This window comes from Delphinapterus leucas, chromosome 17 (genome assembly GCF_059928025.1).
Source record: "Delphinapterus leucas isolate spDelLeu-1000000601 "Yukka" chromosome 17, BTC_Dleu_Yukka2, whole genome shotgun sequence".
NCBI lineage: Eukaryota > Metazoa > Chordata > Mammalia > Artiodactyla > Monodontidae > Delphinapterus > Delphinapterus leucas.
In genome coordinates, this window is record NC_143145.1 from 39,122,045 (window position 1) to 39,138,944 (window position 16,900).

The following is a 16,900-nucleotide window of genomic DNA, read 5'->3' on the forward strand; positions in this document are numbered from 1 at the left end:
AGACTATTTCAGTTCAAATAGCATTTAATAAACAACTTCTCTGTGCCAAAGACCTCTACTAGTCATTTGGGTTACAAAGATGAGTTGATAAGTCATAGCTCTGCCCTCAAGGAGTTTATAGTCTAGAGGGGAAATGCACTTGTAAAACATAATTATAGTACAGTTTAATATATGTACTGATAGGCATGTATAAAGACTCAATTCAAAAGGAGGCCAGAAAAGCTAAACTTGAAGATAGATCTGAGGAAATTATCCATAACTCAGTACAAAGAGATAGAGTTGGAAAATATGAGAGCTATTTTAGGAAACAAGAATTTAAAAGTCCAACATACTTGTGAGAGGAGTTCCACGTGGAGAGAATAGAGAGAACCATAGATGTTGGATTGTAGTTGTGTAAGATGTTAACATCAAGGGGAGGACTGGGGGAAGAGTTCATGGACCTACCTGGACATTTCTTTGCAACCTACTGTGAGTCCATAATTATTTCAAAATTAAAAACATTTAACAGTAATTACTGAAAGACTGTAAATAAGATGTGTAACTTCCTAGCCAGAAGAGTAGGGGAAAGAAAAGAATAAAGAAAACTCAATCGTTTCAACAGGATTCAGGAAAAGAGAAATTAGAAAGCAAAGAAAAAGCAAGATAACTACAAACACAAAAAATATAGAAATAAAGGAAAATATATTTATAATCACAATAAACAAAATGGACTAACCTCCCCATCTGACAGAAAGTCTCAGGATTTTTTTTTAATCTAGTTATTTTCTATATATAAGAGACTTGACTAAAATATGATGCAGAAATGTTAAAGTGATGTGGAAAGTAGCAAATATCAAAAGAAAGCAGCTACAGTAATATCAGCTAAAATAGATTTTAAAGAAAAAACCTAATGATAAAAGGAACAATTACTGGGGGGGGGGTGGTGGTGTGATGAATTGGGAGATTGGGATTGACATGTGTACACTGATGTGTATAAAATGGATGACTAATAAGCAAAAAATAAACATAAGTAAATAAATAAATAAATATAAAATTTTTAAAAAGGAACAATTAGCTGGGAAGATAAAACAATCCTGATCCTGTATACACCTAGGACTATAGTCTTAAAATATATAAATGCATGTTTGAGTAGATTTTTAACATACCTCCCTAGGCAATTGATAGACAAAGCAATACAAAATTTAGTAAGAATATCAAAGATTTGAACAATGACTTAATGGAGATAGATAGATGAATGGATAGATAGGAAGGATATATAAAATGTATTAACTCAACTTTTAAATACTTTATTTTCAAACATACATGGAACACTTATAAACTTGACCCTACACCAGCAGGTCACAAAACAAATTCCAATTTACACTGTATAATAGGTCAAAAGCAAATGTTAATATACCCACAGTGTATTTTCTGCCCACGACTCAGTAAAATTAGAAATTAGTAATGAAGTGATAGTCGACACCCCATTCATTTAGAAATATTAAAAAACACATCTCTGAATAATATAAGGCTCAGATAAAAATGATGAGATAATCAGAAAATATTTAGAACTAAATGCCAATGAAAACTGTACATGCCAAAACTATGCAGGCAGCTAAAACAGGGTGTACTTAGGGGGAAATGTAAAGCCCTATCTGCATGATAGAAAGAAACAGAAAAAACTAATGAGTTAAGAGTCCAAATGAAGAAGATGAAAAAAAGAAAAGCTGAGTAAACAAAATAAATAATAAAAATAAATCGAGGAAAGAAAGAAATATATTTGTATCAACTTCAGAAAAAAAAATCACTTACCTCTGGGAGGAAGAAGAGACTGAAATAGAGCTAGTTACATTTGTAACATTTTATTTCTTTGGGCAAAAAAAAAGATGTAAATGCTCTGTGTTTTTAAAATTATTTTTGTATAACAACTTATTGAAATATAATTCACATATCATATAATCCACTCATTTAAATTGTACAGTTCACTGAGTTGTACAATCATTACCTCCAGCCTTTAGCTGTCATATGAACAATACTGGTATGTAAATTTGTGTACAAGCTTTTGTGTGGATATATGTTTTCATTTCTCTTGGATATATACCTCGGCATGGAATTGCTGAGTCAAATGGAAATTCCATGCTTAACTTTTTGAAGAACTTCCAGACTGTTTTCCAAAGTGGTTGCACCATTATATATTTCCATGAGCAGTGTTAGAGGGTTCTGATTTATCTACATCCTTACTAACACTTGTTATTATCTGACTTTTTGATTATAGCTATATTATTTGGTATGAAGTGGTATATCACTGTGGTTTTGATTTGCAATCCCTGATGACTAGTGATGTTGAACATCTTTTCAATGTACTTGTTAGCCATTTGTCTTCTTTGGAGAAAGGTCTATTCAGATCCTTTGCCCATTTTTAATTGGGTCATTTGTCTTTTTATTATTGCGTTGTAAGTGTTCTTTATATAGTCTAGGTATAAGTCCCTTGCCAGATATATGATTTCCAAATATTTTCTCCCATTTTGTGGATTATCTTTTCACTTTCCTTGATAGTGTCCTTTGAAACAGAAAGTTTTTTAATATTGATGAGGTCCAATTATTTTTTCTTTGTTGCTTATGCTTTTGATGTCTTATCTATGGGAATCCATGGCCAAATCCAAGGTCACAAAGATTTACCCTTATGTTTTCTTCTGAGAACTTTATAGTTTTGGCTCCTACATTTAGGTCTTTTGGTTAATTTTGAGTTAATTTTTGTATATGTTATGAGATCAGCAGCTGTACCATTTTACATCCCCACCAACAATGAACTAGGGTTTCAATTTCTCCACATCCTTACCAACACTTGTTATTTTCTGTTGTTTTTTTTAAAATTGTAGCTCTCCTACTGGGTTTGAAGTGGTAGCTTACTGTGGTTTTGATTTGCATTTCCCTAATGATTAGTGCTATTGAGCATCTTTTCATGTGCCTATTGGCCATTTATATATCTTCTTTGAAGAAAAGTCTATTTGAGTTCTTTGACCATTTTTCAGTTGCATTGTTTATTTTTTTGTTGTTGAGTTGTAGGGATTCTTTATATATTCTATATATCAATCTTTATCAGATATATGATTTGCAAATATTTTCTCCCATTGTGTGGGTTGCCTTTCACTCTGCTAATAGTGTCCTTTGGTGCACAAGAGATTTTAATCTTGATAAAGTCCAGCTTATCTATTTTTTCTTCTGTTGCCTGTGCTTTCCATGTCATATCCAAGAAATCATTGCGAAATCCTGCTAACCAGTTTCTAAACACTTGGCCTGGTGGTGTTTAAACTACTCAGTGAATCATTTAAAGAATTTTGAAGTAACTTATTTCTATTCAACAATTTACTTTTATAATTATAGAAGATTTTCATAATTATCCATTCAATCCCAAACTTCTTCTGGATTTTTATTTTCCTGATTACTGCCAAATGCAGTCAGTCAATTGTAAATCGAAAGCATGGAAATAGCACATTATATTATGATACAATTGTTCCCCATGAGGAATAGTGATCAAAATTAGTGCCAACTGCTTTTATTAGGAAAAGAAAATTCTTAACTGATTAAAGGCCATGGATATTATATGTCAACTATTAAATGGGTTTTCAACTTTTCTGCTTCATTTTTTAGAAATACTGAATTTCACTTCAGCACATATAATGAAGTTCTAAAACTTCAAAGACATTTTGCATTCTGAAAAGGGTTCCTTGTGGTTGTAATGTTCATTTGAAATTCAAATAACTCCTTGGAATTTGAAGCTAGCTAGAAGTTATGTACTGTAGAAGAAGAAGGGGGAAGAGCCCTTCTATCATTGCTAATTTTTACTGCTAGAAGATATTACATCTTTGTACCTAGATAGGAGCAGAATATGCATCTCTTGAAGTCATCAAATAATACATATGCTATCTATAGTAAAGATCTTGGGCAATGTGTCAGAACTAATTTTTTAACCTCTGTAGTTCTTGTTTTAAACCACTCTATACTTTCTCAAGCAAGTATTTTTTTACGCCCCTCATTTTTTTTTAAGTCTCTACATTTTATAGTAGATGATGTAGAAGACCCAATGGAAGTCTTAGACATGATTCCCTTCCCTCAGAGAATTTGCCGTCTATTTATAGAGCCTAATGATACACCTGACAATATAAAAGAAGAAATAAGGGATGTTCACCATTTAGAGTCTGAGAAAGTAAAGATGGGCTGTGGTGTCTGAGAAGGTCGTAAGGAGGTAGAGCTCCGATGGCCAGGAGGGTGAGGTCTGATTGAAATGGGCTGAGGGAAGAAGATACTCTGTCTGGGTGAGAGGAATGACATGAGAAAAAGTATGACATCTGACTGGAGAAGTCAGGAACCAGGTACCCAAGGTAGAGGGAGCACCTTAAAGTGTGCTGTGGACAATTGGATGGGTCAGGTTGAGGACCGATTATGGGGAGCTGGTACAGTAGTTTTGTATTTAATATAGTTGTCTGTAGAGAGACATTGTGGGTTCTTGACCAGCAGAGTGGCGGGAAAATTTAGTCTGTCTCCAGTGAGGTTCATAGCAGTTTAGAGCTAAAGGGATTTTGGGAAACATCTTATCCAACATCCCCTGTTTACTGAGGCCGGGGAGCTGAAATAACTTACTCAGTGTCGCCCATTAGAAAATAGCAGATCTGAATCTCAGGTTCATCCTTTAACCCCAAAGCCAATGATCTCTCTTTCATACCACAGTCTTCCAGAATATCTTAAGAGAAAGAAAAGAGGGAGAACAGAAATAATTATATAGTCCATACTTGAGGCAATGAACACCCCAATCAGAGAGGTTGCTGAGGAAATTGGCAGACAGGATAAATAGAAGCATCTTAGTGGGAAAAAGTCAGAACCTGATGACTGTTTATTTTAGTGAATGAAGCACATATCTAGAGAATTCAGTAAATGACTGAACTAGTTATAAAAAATAATATTTGACTAAAGTGAAAAATTAATCCTAATAAAACCATTATTCATATTCCAGGTGACCCTGGCAAACGGGTGCTAAGTAAATATTTGCTGAATGAATGAACAAATGAATGAATGTATCAACTTAAATTTTCATAGTTTTTTTGGTAAATATCTTACAAGTGCTATTTAAAGTACCATTTAAAGAAAACATTTTCTTCTATAGATTCACCTTTTTGGAGTTTTGCTGGCCATTTTAGGAAACTTGGTAATCAGCGTTTCCCTAAATATTCAGGTAAGAAGAAGCTTATTTTCCTAACTCTGTAGTTTGATCCAGGGACACATTATGACTTCAGTGAGCCTCAGGCACTTTTGCCTTCTTGGACTTCCTCCTCCATTAAAGAAAGTATATCTTATGACCTCATTGATATAAAGACAAATATAATCCAGGCTAGATTGTGTCCATCTTTTTTCTTCTGATTTTAAGAGAAGTTAAATGTTTTGTGAGCCTCTTAATAGTATTGTGTACCCCAGACCAGGCGCCTGTGAATTTGTATCACACTTAAAAAGATGTTCATATCTTGGCATAAGCCAAGATTTATTTTAATGTTCTACATTTTCTTATAGTACTTTTATTATTTTCTAAATAACTTCTGAAATTTTAAAAAAATTTTAAAGAAAAGATTTTAAAGTAATCTAGAATTGTACATACTTCTTAAGGAAGTAAGTTCAGTTATCATAAAATCAATAGGGAAATAGAGCTTTATTTAATGGCCAGTTTTTCAGGAATTCATACATTTCCAATACAAAGAAATACTCAAACCAGATATAAATGAGTTCCCCCATCCCTCTGCTACCAGAGCTTTCTGCCCTGTTATGTTTATTGTGGTAGCAACTTCGACTCATAGATTTGAATCCCTTTTCCAAAGGTGTTTCTTTAGTAACTTATTATCTTTATTTCAGCATTTGAATTTTTTTGACAATCTAAAAGAAGTATTTTGGTGTGGACTAAAAAGTCACTTAACTCCTTAACACACACTCCGTCTTTAGATAGTAACAATGATATTTACTTCACAGAGCTGTTACGAGAATTAAGCAATATGTGAGAAGGCCCTTTAAACTATACAATGCTATATCAGTATGATTCACTTCTGTTAATATGTTTGGGACAAACAGAAAACCATAATAATTGCTCTGTAATAATCTGCAAATACATTTAAAAGCCATGAAGCAATTTTATAGGACCAAAAATTTCAAGGCCAAGTTTTGGTTGGGTGGAAATATTTTCTTATTTACATCGTGATGTACTTCCAGAAATATTCGCATCTTCAGCTGGCACACCAAGAACACCCGAGGCCGTACTTCAAGAGCGTGCTGTGGTGGAGCGGCGTCATACTGATGGCTGTGGGAGAGACAGGAAACTTTGCAGCCTATGGATTTGCCCCCATTACTCTCATTGCTCCATTAGGCTGTATGTCTGTTACAGGTGAGCCATTTTTCTGTGTTTTGACCAATAGAAATTTTAAGAGATCAAAATAGTTGGCAAAAAAAAATGCAACTTAAACAACACATGCACAAAAGAAAAAAGTCGTTTCCTGTTTTCTTAGCATGTTAACTTGGAACAATTATACTACCAATTTCAGTTATTCACTGTCATGGTGCCACATTAACCACAAAGAAACTTGCATTTTGTAGCTGTAACATCTGTTTCAAAGCCTGATTCCCGGTGTCTGAGTCTTAATACATGAAATTAACAGTAGCAGAAAATGTTATACCATGCTTTTTAATCATTAATGAATTATCTTAAAGCATTTGTAATAAAATGTTATGTTTTATTCATATGCTAAACTGACATTACACGTAGTTAGAGTCCTTGATGCCTGATCCATAGGTTAGCATCTCTTTTACATTAAGAATTAGAAATAAAAACAAACAAATGGGACCTAATGAAACTGAAAAGCTTTTACACAGCAAAGGAACCATAAACAAGACAAAAAGACAATCCTCATAATGGGAGAAAATATTTGCAAATGAAGCAACTGACAAAGGAAAAATCTCCAAAGTATACAAGCAGCTCATGCAGCTCAATATCAAAAAAACAAACAACCCAATCCAAAAATGGGCAGAAGACCTAAACAGACATTTCTCCAAAGAAGATATACAGATGGCCAACAAACACGTGAAAGGATGCTCATCATCACTAATCATTAGAGAAATGCAAATCAAAACTACAATGAGGTATCACCTCACACCAGTCAGAATGGCCATCATCAAAAAATCTACAAACAATAAAATGCTGGAGAGGGTGTGGAGAAAAGGGAACCCTCTTGCACTGTTGGTGGGAATGGAAATTGATACAGCCACTATGGAGAACAGTATGGAGGTTCCTTAAAAAACTAAAAATAGAACTACCATATGGCCCAGCAATCCCACTACTGGGCATATACCCTGAGAAAACCATAATTCAAAAAGAGTCATGTACCAAAATGTCCATTGTAGCACTATTTACAATAGCCAGGACATGGAAGCAACCTAAGTGTCCATCGACAGATGAATGGATAAAGAAGATGTGGCGCATATATGCAATGGAATATTACTCAGCCATAAAAAGAAACGAAATTGAGATTTGTAGTGAGGTGGATGGACCTAGAATCTGTCATACAGAGTGAAGTAAGTCAGAAAGAGAAAAGAAAATACCGTATGCTAGCACATATATATGGAATCTAAAAAAAAAAAAAAAAAAAGGTTCTGAAAAACCTAGGGGCAGGACAGGAATAAAGACGCAGACTTAGAGAATGGACTTAAGGGCATGGAGAGGGGGAAGGGTAAGCTTGGACGAAGTGATAGAGTGGCATGGACACATATACACTACCAAATGTAAAATAGGCAGCTAGTGGGAAGCAGCTGCATAGCACAGGGAGATCAGCTCGGTGCTTTGTGAGCACCTAGAGGGGTGGGATAGGGAGGGTGGGAGGGAGGGAGACGCAAGAGGGGAGAGATATGGGGATACATGTATATGTATAACTGATTCACTTTGTTATACAGCAGAAACTAACACAACAATGTAAAGCAATTATACTTCAATAAAGATGTTAAAAAAAAAGAATTCAATATTGGTTATTCTACGTTACTATAAGAATGTGTAATTTTAGGGCTTCCCTGGTGACGCAGTGGTTAAGGATCCGCCTGCCAATGCAGGGGACACGGGTTCGATCCCTGGTCTGGGAAGATCCCACATGCCATGGAGCACCTAAGCCTGTGCACAACTACTAAGCCTGCTCTCTAGAGCCCGCGAGCCACAACTACTTGAGCCCGTGTGCCACAGCTACTGAAGCCCGTGTGCCTGGAGCCTGTGCTCCGCCACAAGAGAAGCCCGCGCACCACAAAGAAGAGTAGCCTCCGCTTGCCACAACTGAAGAAAGTTCGCGCACAGAAACAAAGACCCAACAAAGCCAAAAATTAAAAAAAAGAAAAAAAACAAATAAATAAATTTAAAAAAAGAAAGAATGTGTATTTTTACAGTAATGTCACAATTATCCTACTTTCAAAATTTGTATGACTTACTAAATACATTTAGAAAAGAAAATATGAGATGTTGGTAAAGACTAAAAAAAAAAAAGCAAAAATTACTGCTAAAAAAGAGAACAAAGTCTCTAAGCCATGTTAAAATCAATAAAATCTTTTGAGTTTCACCCTTCATCTGCTGCTATGGAAACAGCATGTTTCTATGTTTCTGTGAATTTGGCATCTTCATTGAAATAGAAACAAGTTGATGGCTATTGTCTGGTAGCAACTAGATCAAGCATAATGTGCACCCACATATCCCAATTGTAATATTTCTCCTAAAAATTATATGATAATCTTAAAAAAAAAGCATAGTTTAAACTGAAATAATGTGTACTCAAAGAGAATTTTATTTCATTTTGAAAGTAGTGTCCCCTTCTTAATAATTTAAAATATCTTATTTAAAATACTTTCATGATGTACAATAGTAGAATAGTTAGCAAAGAACACTTTTTTGGCTTTCAAGAAATTGTTCAGTTAAAATCACCCTACTCTGAATAGGCACACAATTTATGTAATCATTTGACTTTTTTTTTCTTTTTTTTTTTCTTTGACATTTTTAACATTCAGATAAAATCAGCAATTTGAGGATATCTTATCTTCTATTTACTACTGCACATACCACGTACATGGACATTCTGGATGTATTTTTCTTCTCAAAATTTGAGAAATAATAGATAAAAGGTATTGTTACATTGTCACCTTGGGACCTCTACAGGCCCCAGTTGTTCTGAAAATGTTGTATTATTTTTCACAGTGAGTATCTGTTTAGAGGTGATCTTTAGTTTCGTTTCTTATTCTGCTTCATGCTCAGTTTCTATGCAATGTCCAAAGACAAAAGTGTCCGTGCAGATCAAACAGATGCCTCGGCGGGGAGGGTTGAGTGTGTGAGCCACATTGTACTGAAATTCTCCATTTATCTCTAGTCCCCCAGTCCTGGGAAAACTTTTTTCTGGGAATGAGAAGAAAAGAGCCATTCCAACTAACACAAAGAAAGGGGGATGTGCTAGATTTATTATAAAGATCAGCGATCTCACAGAAATGAAATATTAGCCAGACCTCTTGGGACCTGAAGTGAGAATTCGGAAATTGCCGGAGATGAAGGGCCAGCCTTGATACTCCTCATAGACCTTCAATGAAGACGCCTGTGAAGCTGCTCATTTTGGCATGTCTTGCTCGAAACTCTCATTAATAATGGGAAGTTTTAAGTTTAACCACCTTCCCCTTGGACAGTGACCTGTCCTCCCCAAACTCCCTGAGGGGAGGGGGCAGTCCACCCACCTTCAAACTTGGAGATGGGATTTTCTCAATGCTACAGATCATTTTTCTTTGTCTGCTCCTAGCCTGGATTAATGTTTCAACTTTAGAACATTTTTAGCAACCTCCCTCTCTGCCCATTTAAAATGATTCCAAGAAGTAAACTTATAGCCTCAAACATAGATTGTTTCCTGCTTTACAATCTTTGCAAACAGTAATATATGCTCATACATAATATTCTCACAGCACTCTTGCACTGAATTTAGGTCACTGTGCAATGCTGTGGGAGGGTGAGGGATGCTGGTGATTGAGAATTTTCCCCAGAACAACCCCCTACCACTTTTATAATTCTTTATAAAGATTCTAGAAACTCTAGAAAACTTGAAGCAAAAGGGACAGTATTTTTTAATAAATACGTTATCTTATGGCTATGTCTACAGATGAGGCAGAAGAGTGTCTACACTTTACTGAGCTAGAAATTTTATTTTCCCTATTATTTCTTGGGAGCTTCAAGAAAGAAATCAAACCTTTCTTTGAATTTTTTTTTTTTTTTAAAGATAATGTCTGTTGCAGTGTTGCATGAGGGATTGCATATTCTTTTCTGGCTTTCAAATTTTGAAAAGGAAAAAAAATAAGAAAGGAAGAAAACTGAAGTCCAGAACAGTTTTTTAAAAGTTTTAGCTCTTAAGTCTGAGTTAAGGAACTTTCTTCCATTTTCCTCATTCTCCTTGGGCAGCCTGGTTCATACCAACACACTGTGTTCCTTTTCTCCTCTCCAGAAGTAAGGATAAATTGTGTGAGTCACTATCTCACTACATCCAGGCTGCTAATATTGTCAGTCCCACTGTTTTGTCTTACATAATCAAAATTCCTCCTCCCTTTGTACACTTCAGTGGAACAGATTTTTTTTTTTGTCTTTTTTTTTTTTTAGGACTAGCACTACAGTAAGCACCATGGATATTTCAGTTCTCACTCTACCCACGTTCCTGCCTTGAACCATCTTCCTTTCTATTCTTTCTTTCCCTCTATCTGTGTGGCCTGCTGCTCTACACTGACATGCTTACCTGGAGACAGCATTTCTCAAGCACTAGTTTTACTGATGGCTTCATAGGTGTTCTAAGAAACAAAGAATTCTGTAAGCAAACAGGTTTCCGCAATATTGGATTTAAAATGTGACACAGGTTTTGTTAGCGGAGGACTTCTTGAGGCCCTGGGATGGGCCCAGGCATGCTGTCAGTCTTTCCGAGGCAGATGCAGTAAGCCAGCTTTCCCAAACCTATTGTCCACAAGGTGCCTTTATAAGAAGTATCTCAAGGGACAACAGTTTTGCAGAAAACCCTTTAGAGTTCTTCAAGCAGTGCCCACCAACAGTCACAGCATCCTAGAGACTCAAACAGGGTAGATAACTGGCCGGTGCCTGCAGTGGGGGGTGGATAATGGGGAGTGATCCTGGTGTGTAGGCGGATCTGAATTCCCAAGCCTGGGCCCAGCTTTTGGAGAAAGAGGATCAGAGCCCTTGTATCCTTGTATCACCTTATATTTTCACCCTCTTTTTCTCACTGAAGGGCTTCCTCAATGAATAATAGGGCAAAAGCTTATTCTGACTAAAATGCTGGTTACATGCTGGCAGTATGATTAATTCTAGATTTTGACTTGTGTTTGTTTTTCCATTAATTAAGAAAGCTTAAGAGATGGTTTTTCAATTTCGTCTAAAGCCTCGGGTGGATACTCTTCTACAGGGCAGTAGAATGGTGAAGAGCGCAAAGCTCTAGGACCACACTGCCAGCCTTCAGATCTCAGCTCTGCCCCTGGAAAGCTCTGCGACCTTGGGCAAGTTATTTAAATGGGAATATGCCTCAGCTCCCTAATCTGTAAAGTGGGGATACAAATAGTTCTTACCTCAGAAGTTGTTGTGGGGAAGAATTGAGTAAACACAAACACTTAAGAACGGTGTAGGATACATAGTGCAGTGACAACTAGCCATTGTCACTGTGATTTATAATCATTATTAAAAAGAAACAAATTACTTTATTCTTTTTTTGAATTTATTTATTTATTTATTTATTTTTGGCTGCGTTGGGTCTTCATTGCTGCGCGAAGGCTTTCTCTAGTTGCGGCGAACGGGGGCTACCCTTTGTTGCGGTGCACGGGCTTCTCATTGCGGTGGCTTCTCTTCTTGGGGAGCTCGGGTTCTAGGCACGCGGCCTTCAGTAGTCGTGCCTCATGGGCTCTAGAGCGCAGGCTCAGTAGTTGTGGCACATGGACTTAGTTGCTCTGCAGCATGTAGGACCTTCCTGGGCCAGGGCTCGAACCCATGTGCCCTGCATTGGCAGGCGGATTCTTAACCACTGCGCCACCAGGGAAGTCCAGTACTTTATTCTTTATAACAGAGTTTACTTCCATGCCCCTGAAGGAGACTGGTGGTTAAATTATCTAAAATGGATGAACCACTTCAAGAAATGCTTTTTATTGTTCTTATCCATGCAGTAATTAATTCTCAGGGAGCAGAAATGTGGGCTTTTCACAGCTCATTTGTTCAGCCATTAAGCAGCATTTACCCTTTGACTTCTCCACATATTCCCCACCAAAACGTGTTGGAAAATACCCAAATTTCCAAATAACCTACCAATACCAAATACATTTAAAAAACAGACACAGAAATTTGTCCAAGGAAAAACATAGCAGTCTGAGACATGCGTGCAACTTTCTGTCTTCTTGCTCTGGCTTCAAAGCACTTTTGTTCACTTGCTAATTAACTTCAGAGAGGCTTTCAGGTCTAACTGCAATTTGAGAAAGTGTTTTCTGAGAAACTAGTTATTATACCAGAAATCCAATAAAAAGAAATAAGTTGGATATTCTGAGGAGTTTGTAATAAAATTTTAATCTACTGCTAATCTTTCCTGTCCCACTTCCCCAGGAGGCCTTTCTGGGCTTCTACACTAAATTAAACAGGCTTATTCTCTGCTCCCTAAGCACCCTACATGGGCCCTCTGCTCAGCTATTTGGTGCCTTTTTGTGAATTAGAAAAAGGCATCCTTTCTCATGATACTCTATTTCTGTCTTCCTGTTTGCAAATTATCGTAATACAATAATTTCATTAGAGCAGGACACTCTGGTGCCATCTGTCAGAAAATTGTCCTGAGAAATATACAGGTCACCAAGATCTGACATGTGGGTGATGCCCCCTCAGGTGTAGTGTATTTGTGCAGTGCACAACCTGCTCGACTGCATGTAGCAGCCTTGACCCTATACTTCCCCTTTGGCAACTCTCATCGTGTTCACAATGACCTATTTAATGCATTCTGGCCATTCAGCTGAGACCCAGGAGACTGGTGACTGTGTGTGCCTGCTGTCTGCTCTTTCCAGGAGAGCATGGTGCAGGAAATCACACAATACAGCCTCACAGAATTGGTTTGAATTTGAATTATGATAAAATGAGGATTGGGCATTCTGGGATGCTCTGTTCTAGGATGCTGGACGAGAAGCGTTCTGTTCTGTTCTAGGGTGTTGTTTAAAAGATTTCAATTCCCAATGAAGCACAATGGCTAAACATTTCATTGCAAACAACTTGTGAATACTCACTCCTGTAAATATTTAAAGGTTTATTAAGCTTGTCCTTTGGGGTGTTGAGTTATATTATTTGTGTATCTACAAAACATGACTTTACATTTAATGTTTTCGTTTTTCTGTTCATCGCCATGACTGTGATCTGTGCTATGCATCAGCATTGAGATGATTAAAAATAATAGTTATCAACAGTCCAAAGAGTTGAAGCCACAAAAAATTAAAGGAGGTTCGTGGTAGACCTTTCTCAGCATAAAACTGACTTGGCTAGGGGTGGCAAAGGAATGGGATATGAAGGGAGATTGTTGCAGGGGCAGGGAGGGTGGGAGAAATAAAACATAATAGAGGACTTCCCTGGTGGCGCAGTGGTTAAGAATCTGCCTGCCAATGCAGGGCACATGGGTTCAAGCCCTGGTCCGGGAAGATCCCACATGCCGCAGAGCAGCTAAGCCCTTGAGCCACAACTACTGAAGCCCACGTGCCTAGAGCCCATGATCCACAACAAAAGAAGCCACAGCAATGAGAAGCCCATGCACCACAACGAAGAGCAGCCCCTGCTCACTGCAACTAGAGAAAGCCCACACGCAGCAACGAAGATCCAACACAGTCAAAAATAAATAAATAAATGTATAAAAAAACCAAAACAAAACAAATGTGATGGACATTTTTCAGTTCTATACCTCTGAGTATATTGATTTAAAGTAATTAGAAAAGAGTTCAGAGAATATATCACCTTTTTCCAAGTTAAATTCAGGCAACATTTTAGAAATAGTTAAAGATAAGAAACTAATATTGAACGAGCATCCACCTTGCCAGGTACTGTATGAAACATACAACCTTGTTATTTTACTTAATTACTGCCCAGATGAATAGAAGTGAGTAATAAGTAGGTTAAATTTGAGATGAATTATATGAGATCAAACACTTGGAATTTTATATGGAATGATAAAATTAATAGCAGTGAGATCTCCTTGGCCCTGGAATAATTTCCTAAGAGAAGTAGTCACCCTGTGACTGGGCTAATTTGGATTAAGGCTGGAAAGCTGACTGCACTGAGAGAATGAGGCAGATGACTGGTAAGTCTTTTCCATCTCTCATTTTCCCTAACATGCTGGCTTTTGCTCAAATTGAAATTCATGATGTGGAATATACGTTGTTTCGTGTATTTCTGTGTGCCATTATAAAGCTGTAAGCTGAAATGTGTCTGTATTCCATTAAATGATGGTCATAGCACAGCCAGAAAGCCCTGGTGAGGCCTTTTGGAATTCCAGAGAAGTCATCTCAAGCAGAAACTTTGGTCTCCAAGATTTTTATTAGAAACAAATGAAAGAAAACATAAACAGGCCAATGAGCGAGTGACCTGTAGTGTTCCACAAACCTCGATGCTGTGGATTCTCTCAGTCCTTTAGCGCCCTGTGCTTGGTGCCAGCCTGGATGAAGTCATTGGAGCTCTAAACCTCACGGGCTGCCTGTGATAGTGGCACTTTACATGGACGTTTATTTTAATGTTGGAAATATGCAGAAAATATCCCTTTTCTCAGTGGCTTGCTGGGTTGTCTGCCTTAGCACATTTGTCTCAAAACCAGCCTAAATAAGATGTGTGAAATAGATCTCTGAAGTTCTCATTTTGTGTCTGCTCATGCACTCTCAGCTGAAAGCATTCCTAAAACCTAAAAAACTTTATTTGAAACATCTTTTCCACCCATCCTTATTTTCTGAGAACGCCACAGTGTATTTCTAAAGAAATTGCTAATGATGATGTAATGCACTATTACATTTATAATACAGAGTTAATCCTGTCAGTGACAGTAGTTTTACTTTTTTGGACTCCTTTCAATTTAATCACTAATGTACGTCAAGAAAAATGTAGAAAAGAAAAGATTGGGTTTCCCTGGTGACACAGTGGTTAAGAATCCGCCTGCCAGTGCAGGGGACATGGGTTCGAGCCCTGGTCCGGGAAGATCCCACATGCTGCAGAGCAACTAAGCCCATGTGCCACAATTACTGAGCCTGCGCTGTAGAGCCCGTGCACCACAACTACTGAGCCTGCGCTCTAGAGCCCGCGAGCCACAACTACTGAAGCCCGTACACCTAGAGCCCGTGCTCCACAACAAAGAGAAGCCACCACAATGAGAAGCCCACGCACCACAACGAAGAGTAGACCCCGCTTGCTGCAACTAGAGAAAGCAAGGAAGACCCAACGCAGCCAAAAGTAAATAAATAAATAAATTTATTAAAGAAAAAAGAAAAGATTGTTGTTCATAATCCAGGTCAATTTCCTCATTTGAAATTATGCACTTTACCTACAATTTCATTATCTTCAATAAATGACAATAGCAATTTTTTCCCTTTTTAAAAGTGAGGTATAGTTAATTTACAATGTTGTGTTAATTTCAAGTGTACAGCAAAGAGATTTAGTTATATATATATAATATATACGTATTTTTTTCGGACTCATTTCCATTACAGGTTATTACAAGATACTGAGTATAGTTCCCTGTGCTGTACAGTAGGTCCTCGTTGTTCACCTGTTTTATATATAGTAGTGTGTACATGTTAATCCCAGACTCCTAATTTATCTCTCCTACCCCCTGCCCCCTGCTATTCCTTTTGGTAACCACAAGTTTGTTTTCTATGTCTGTGAATCCATTTCTGTTTTATAAATAAGTTCATTTGTATCATTTTTTTAGATTCCACAAATAAGTGATAACATATAATATTTGTCTTTCTGTGTCTGATTTACTTCGCTTAATTTGATAATCTCTAGGTCCATCCATGTTGCTTCAAATGGCATTATTTCATTCTTTCTATGGCTGAGTAATATTCCATTGTATATATATACCACATCTTCTTTATCCATTCATGTTGATGGACATTTAGGTTGCTTCCACGTCTTGTCTATTGTGAATAGTGCTGCTATGAACATGGGTGTGCACGTATCTCTTTGAATTATAGTTTCGTCTGGAAGTATGCCCAGGAGTGGGATTGCTGGATCATATGGCAACTCTATTTTTAGTTTTTAAGGAACCTCCATACTGTTCTCCATAGTGGCTGCACCAATTTACATTCCCATCAACAGTGTAGGAGGGTAGGAGGCTTCCTTTTTCTCCACACCCTCTAGCTATTTTTTAATTAACATGAATTACTGGACACTTTCATTCCTGCCAATATGGATGGTGGGACAACTTTTCTCTCTATAAAGAAACATTTTTCAAAGTGTCACATCCTCAGATTTTCAAATCCTAATTCCGTGGAATTCACTGTAATTGACATACTTTTCCCCTCCAATTGTACAACTAACGGGGAACGGTCGTTTTGGAGAAGTCAGTACCTCAAAACAGCTAGAGTTGATTGAGCCCATGAGCACACTCAACGCGTCCACGTGTTTGAAGCTTGATTGTGACTGACATGAAAGTGCTTTTGTGGTTTGCTTTTTAGCAGTACAATAAAGTTGCTATTATAAGTGGTCAGAAACCACAAGCCAGATATTTACATGTGAGGATCTGTTTGTAGCATTATTATATAAATATGTTCTTTTCATGTCATGGGTTCTTTTTTTTTTTATAAAAGAGGGCTTTCTTTACTACTTTGTCTTCTACTT

The 16,900-nt window shown here is 37.2% G+C and overlaps 1 protein-coding gene across 3 annotated transcripts in view; it reads left to right on the forward strand.

Annotated features, from left to right (window-relative positions):
* The window catches only part of NIPAL2 (NIPA like domain containing 2), a 73,536-nt gene that overhangs the window by 14,770 nt on the left and 41,866 nt on the right, over positions 1-16,900 (forward strand). For 2 of the 3 annotated variants that reach the window (XM_089898866.1, XM_022584721.3), the window contains exons 2-3: positions 5,141-5,209; positions 6,229-6,400. The exons of the other annotated variant lie outside the window; for it this stretch is intronic. In XM_089898866.1, the coding sequence (XP_089754992.1) occupies positions 5,141-5,209; positions 6,229-6,400 (241 nt within the window). The remainder of the gene's footprint in view (positions 1-5,140; positions 5,210-6,228; positions 6,401-16,900) is intronic. 3 annotated transcript variants of the gene reach the window in all.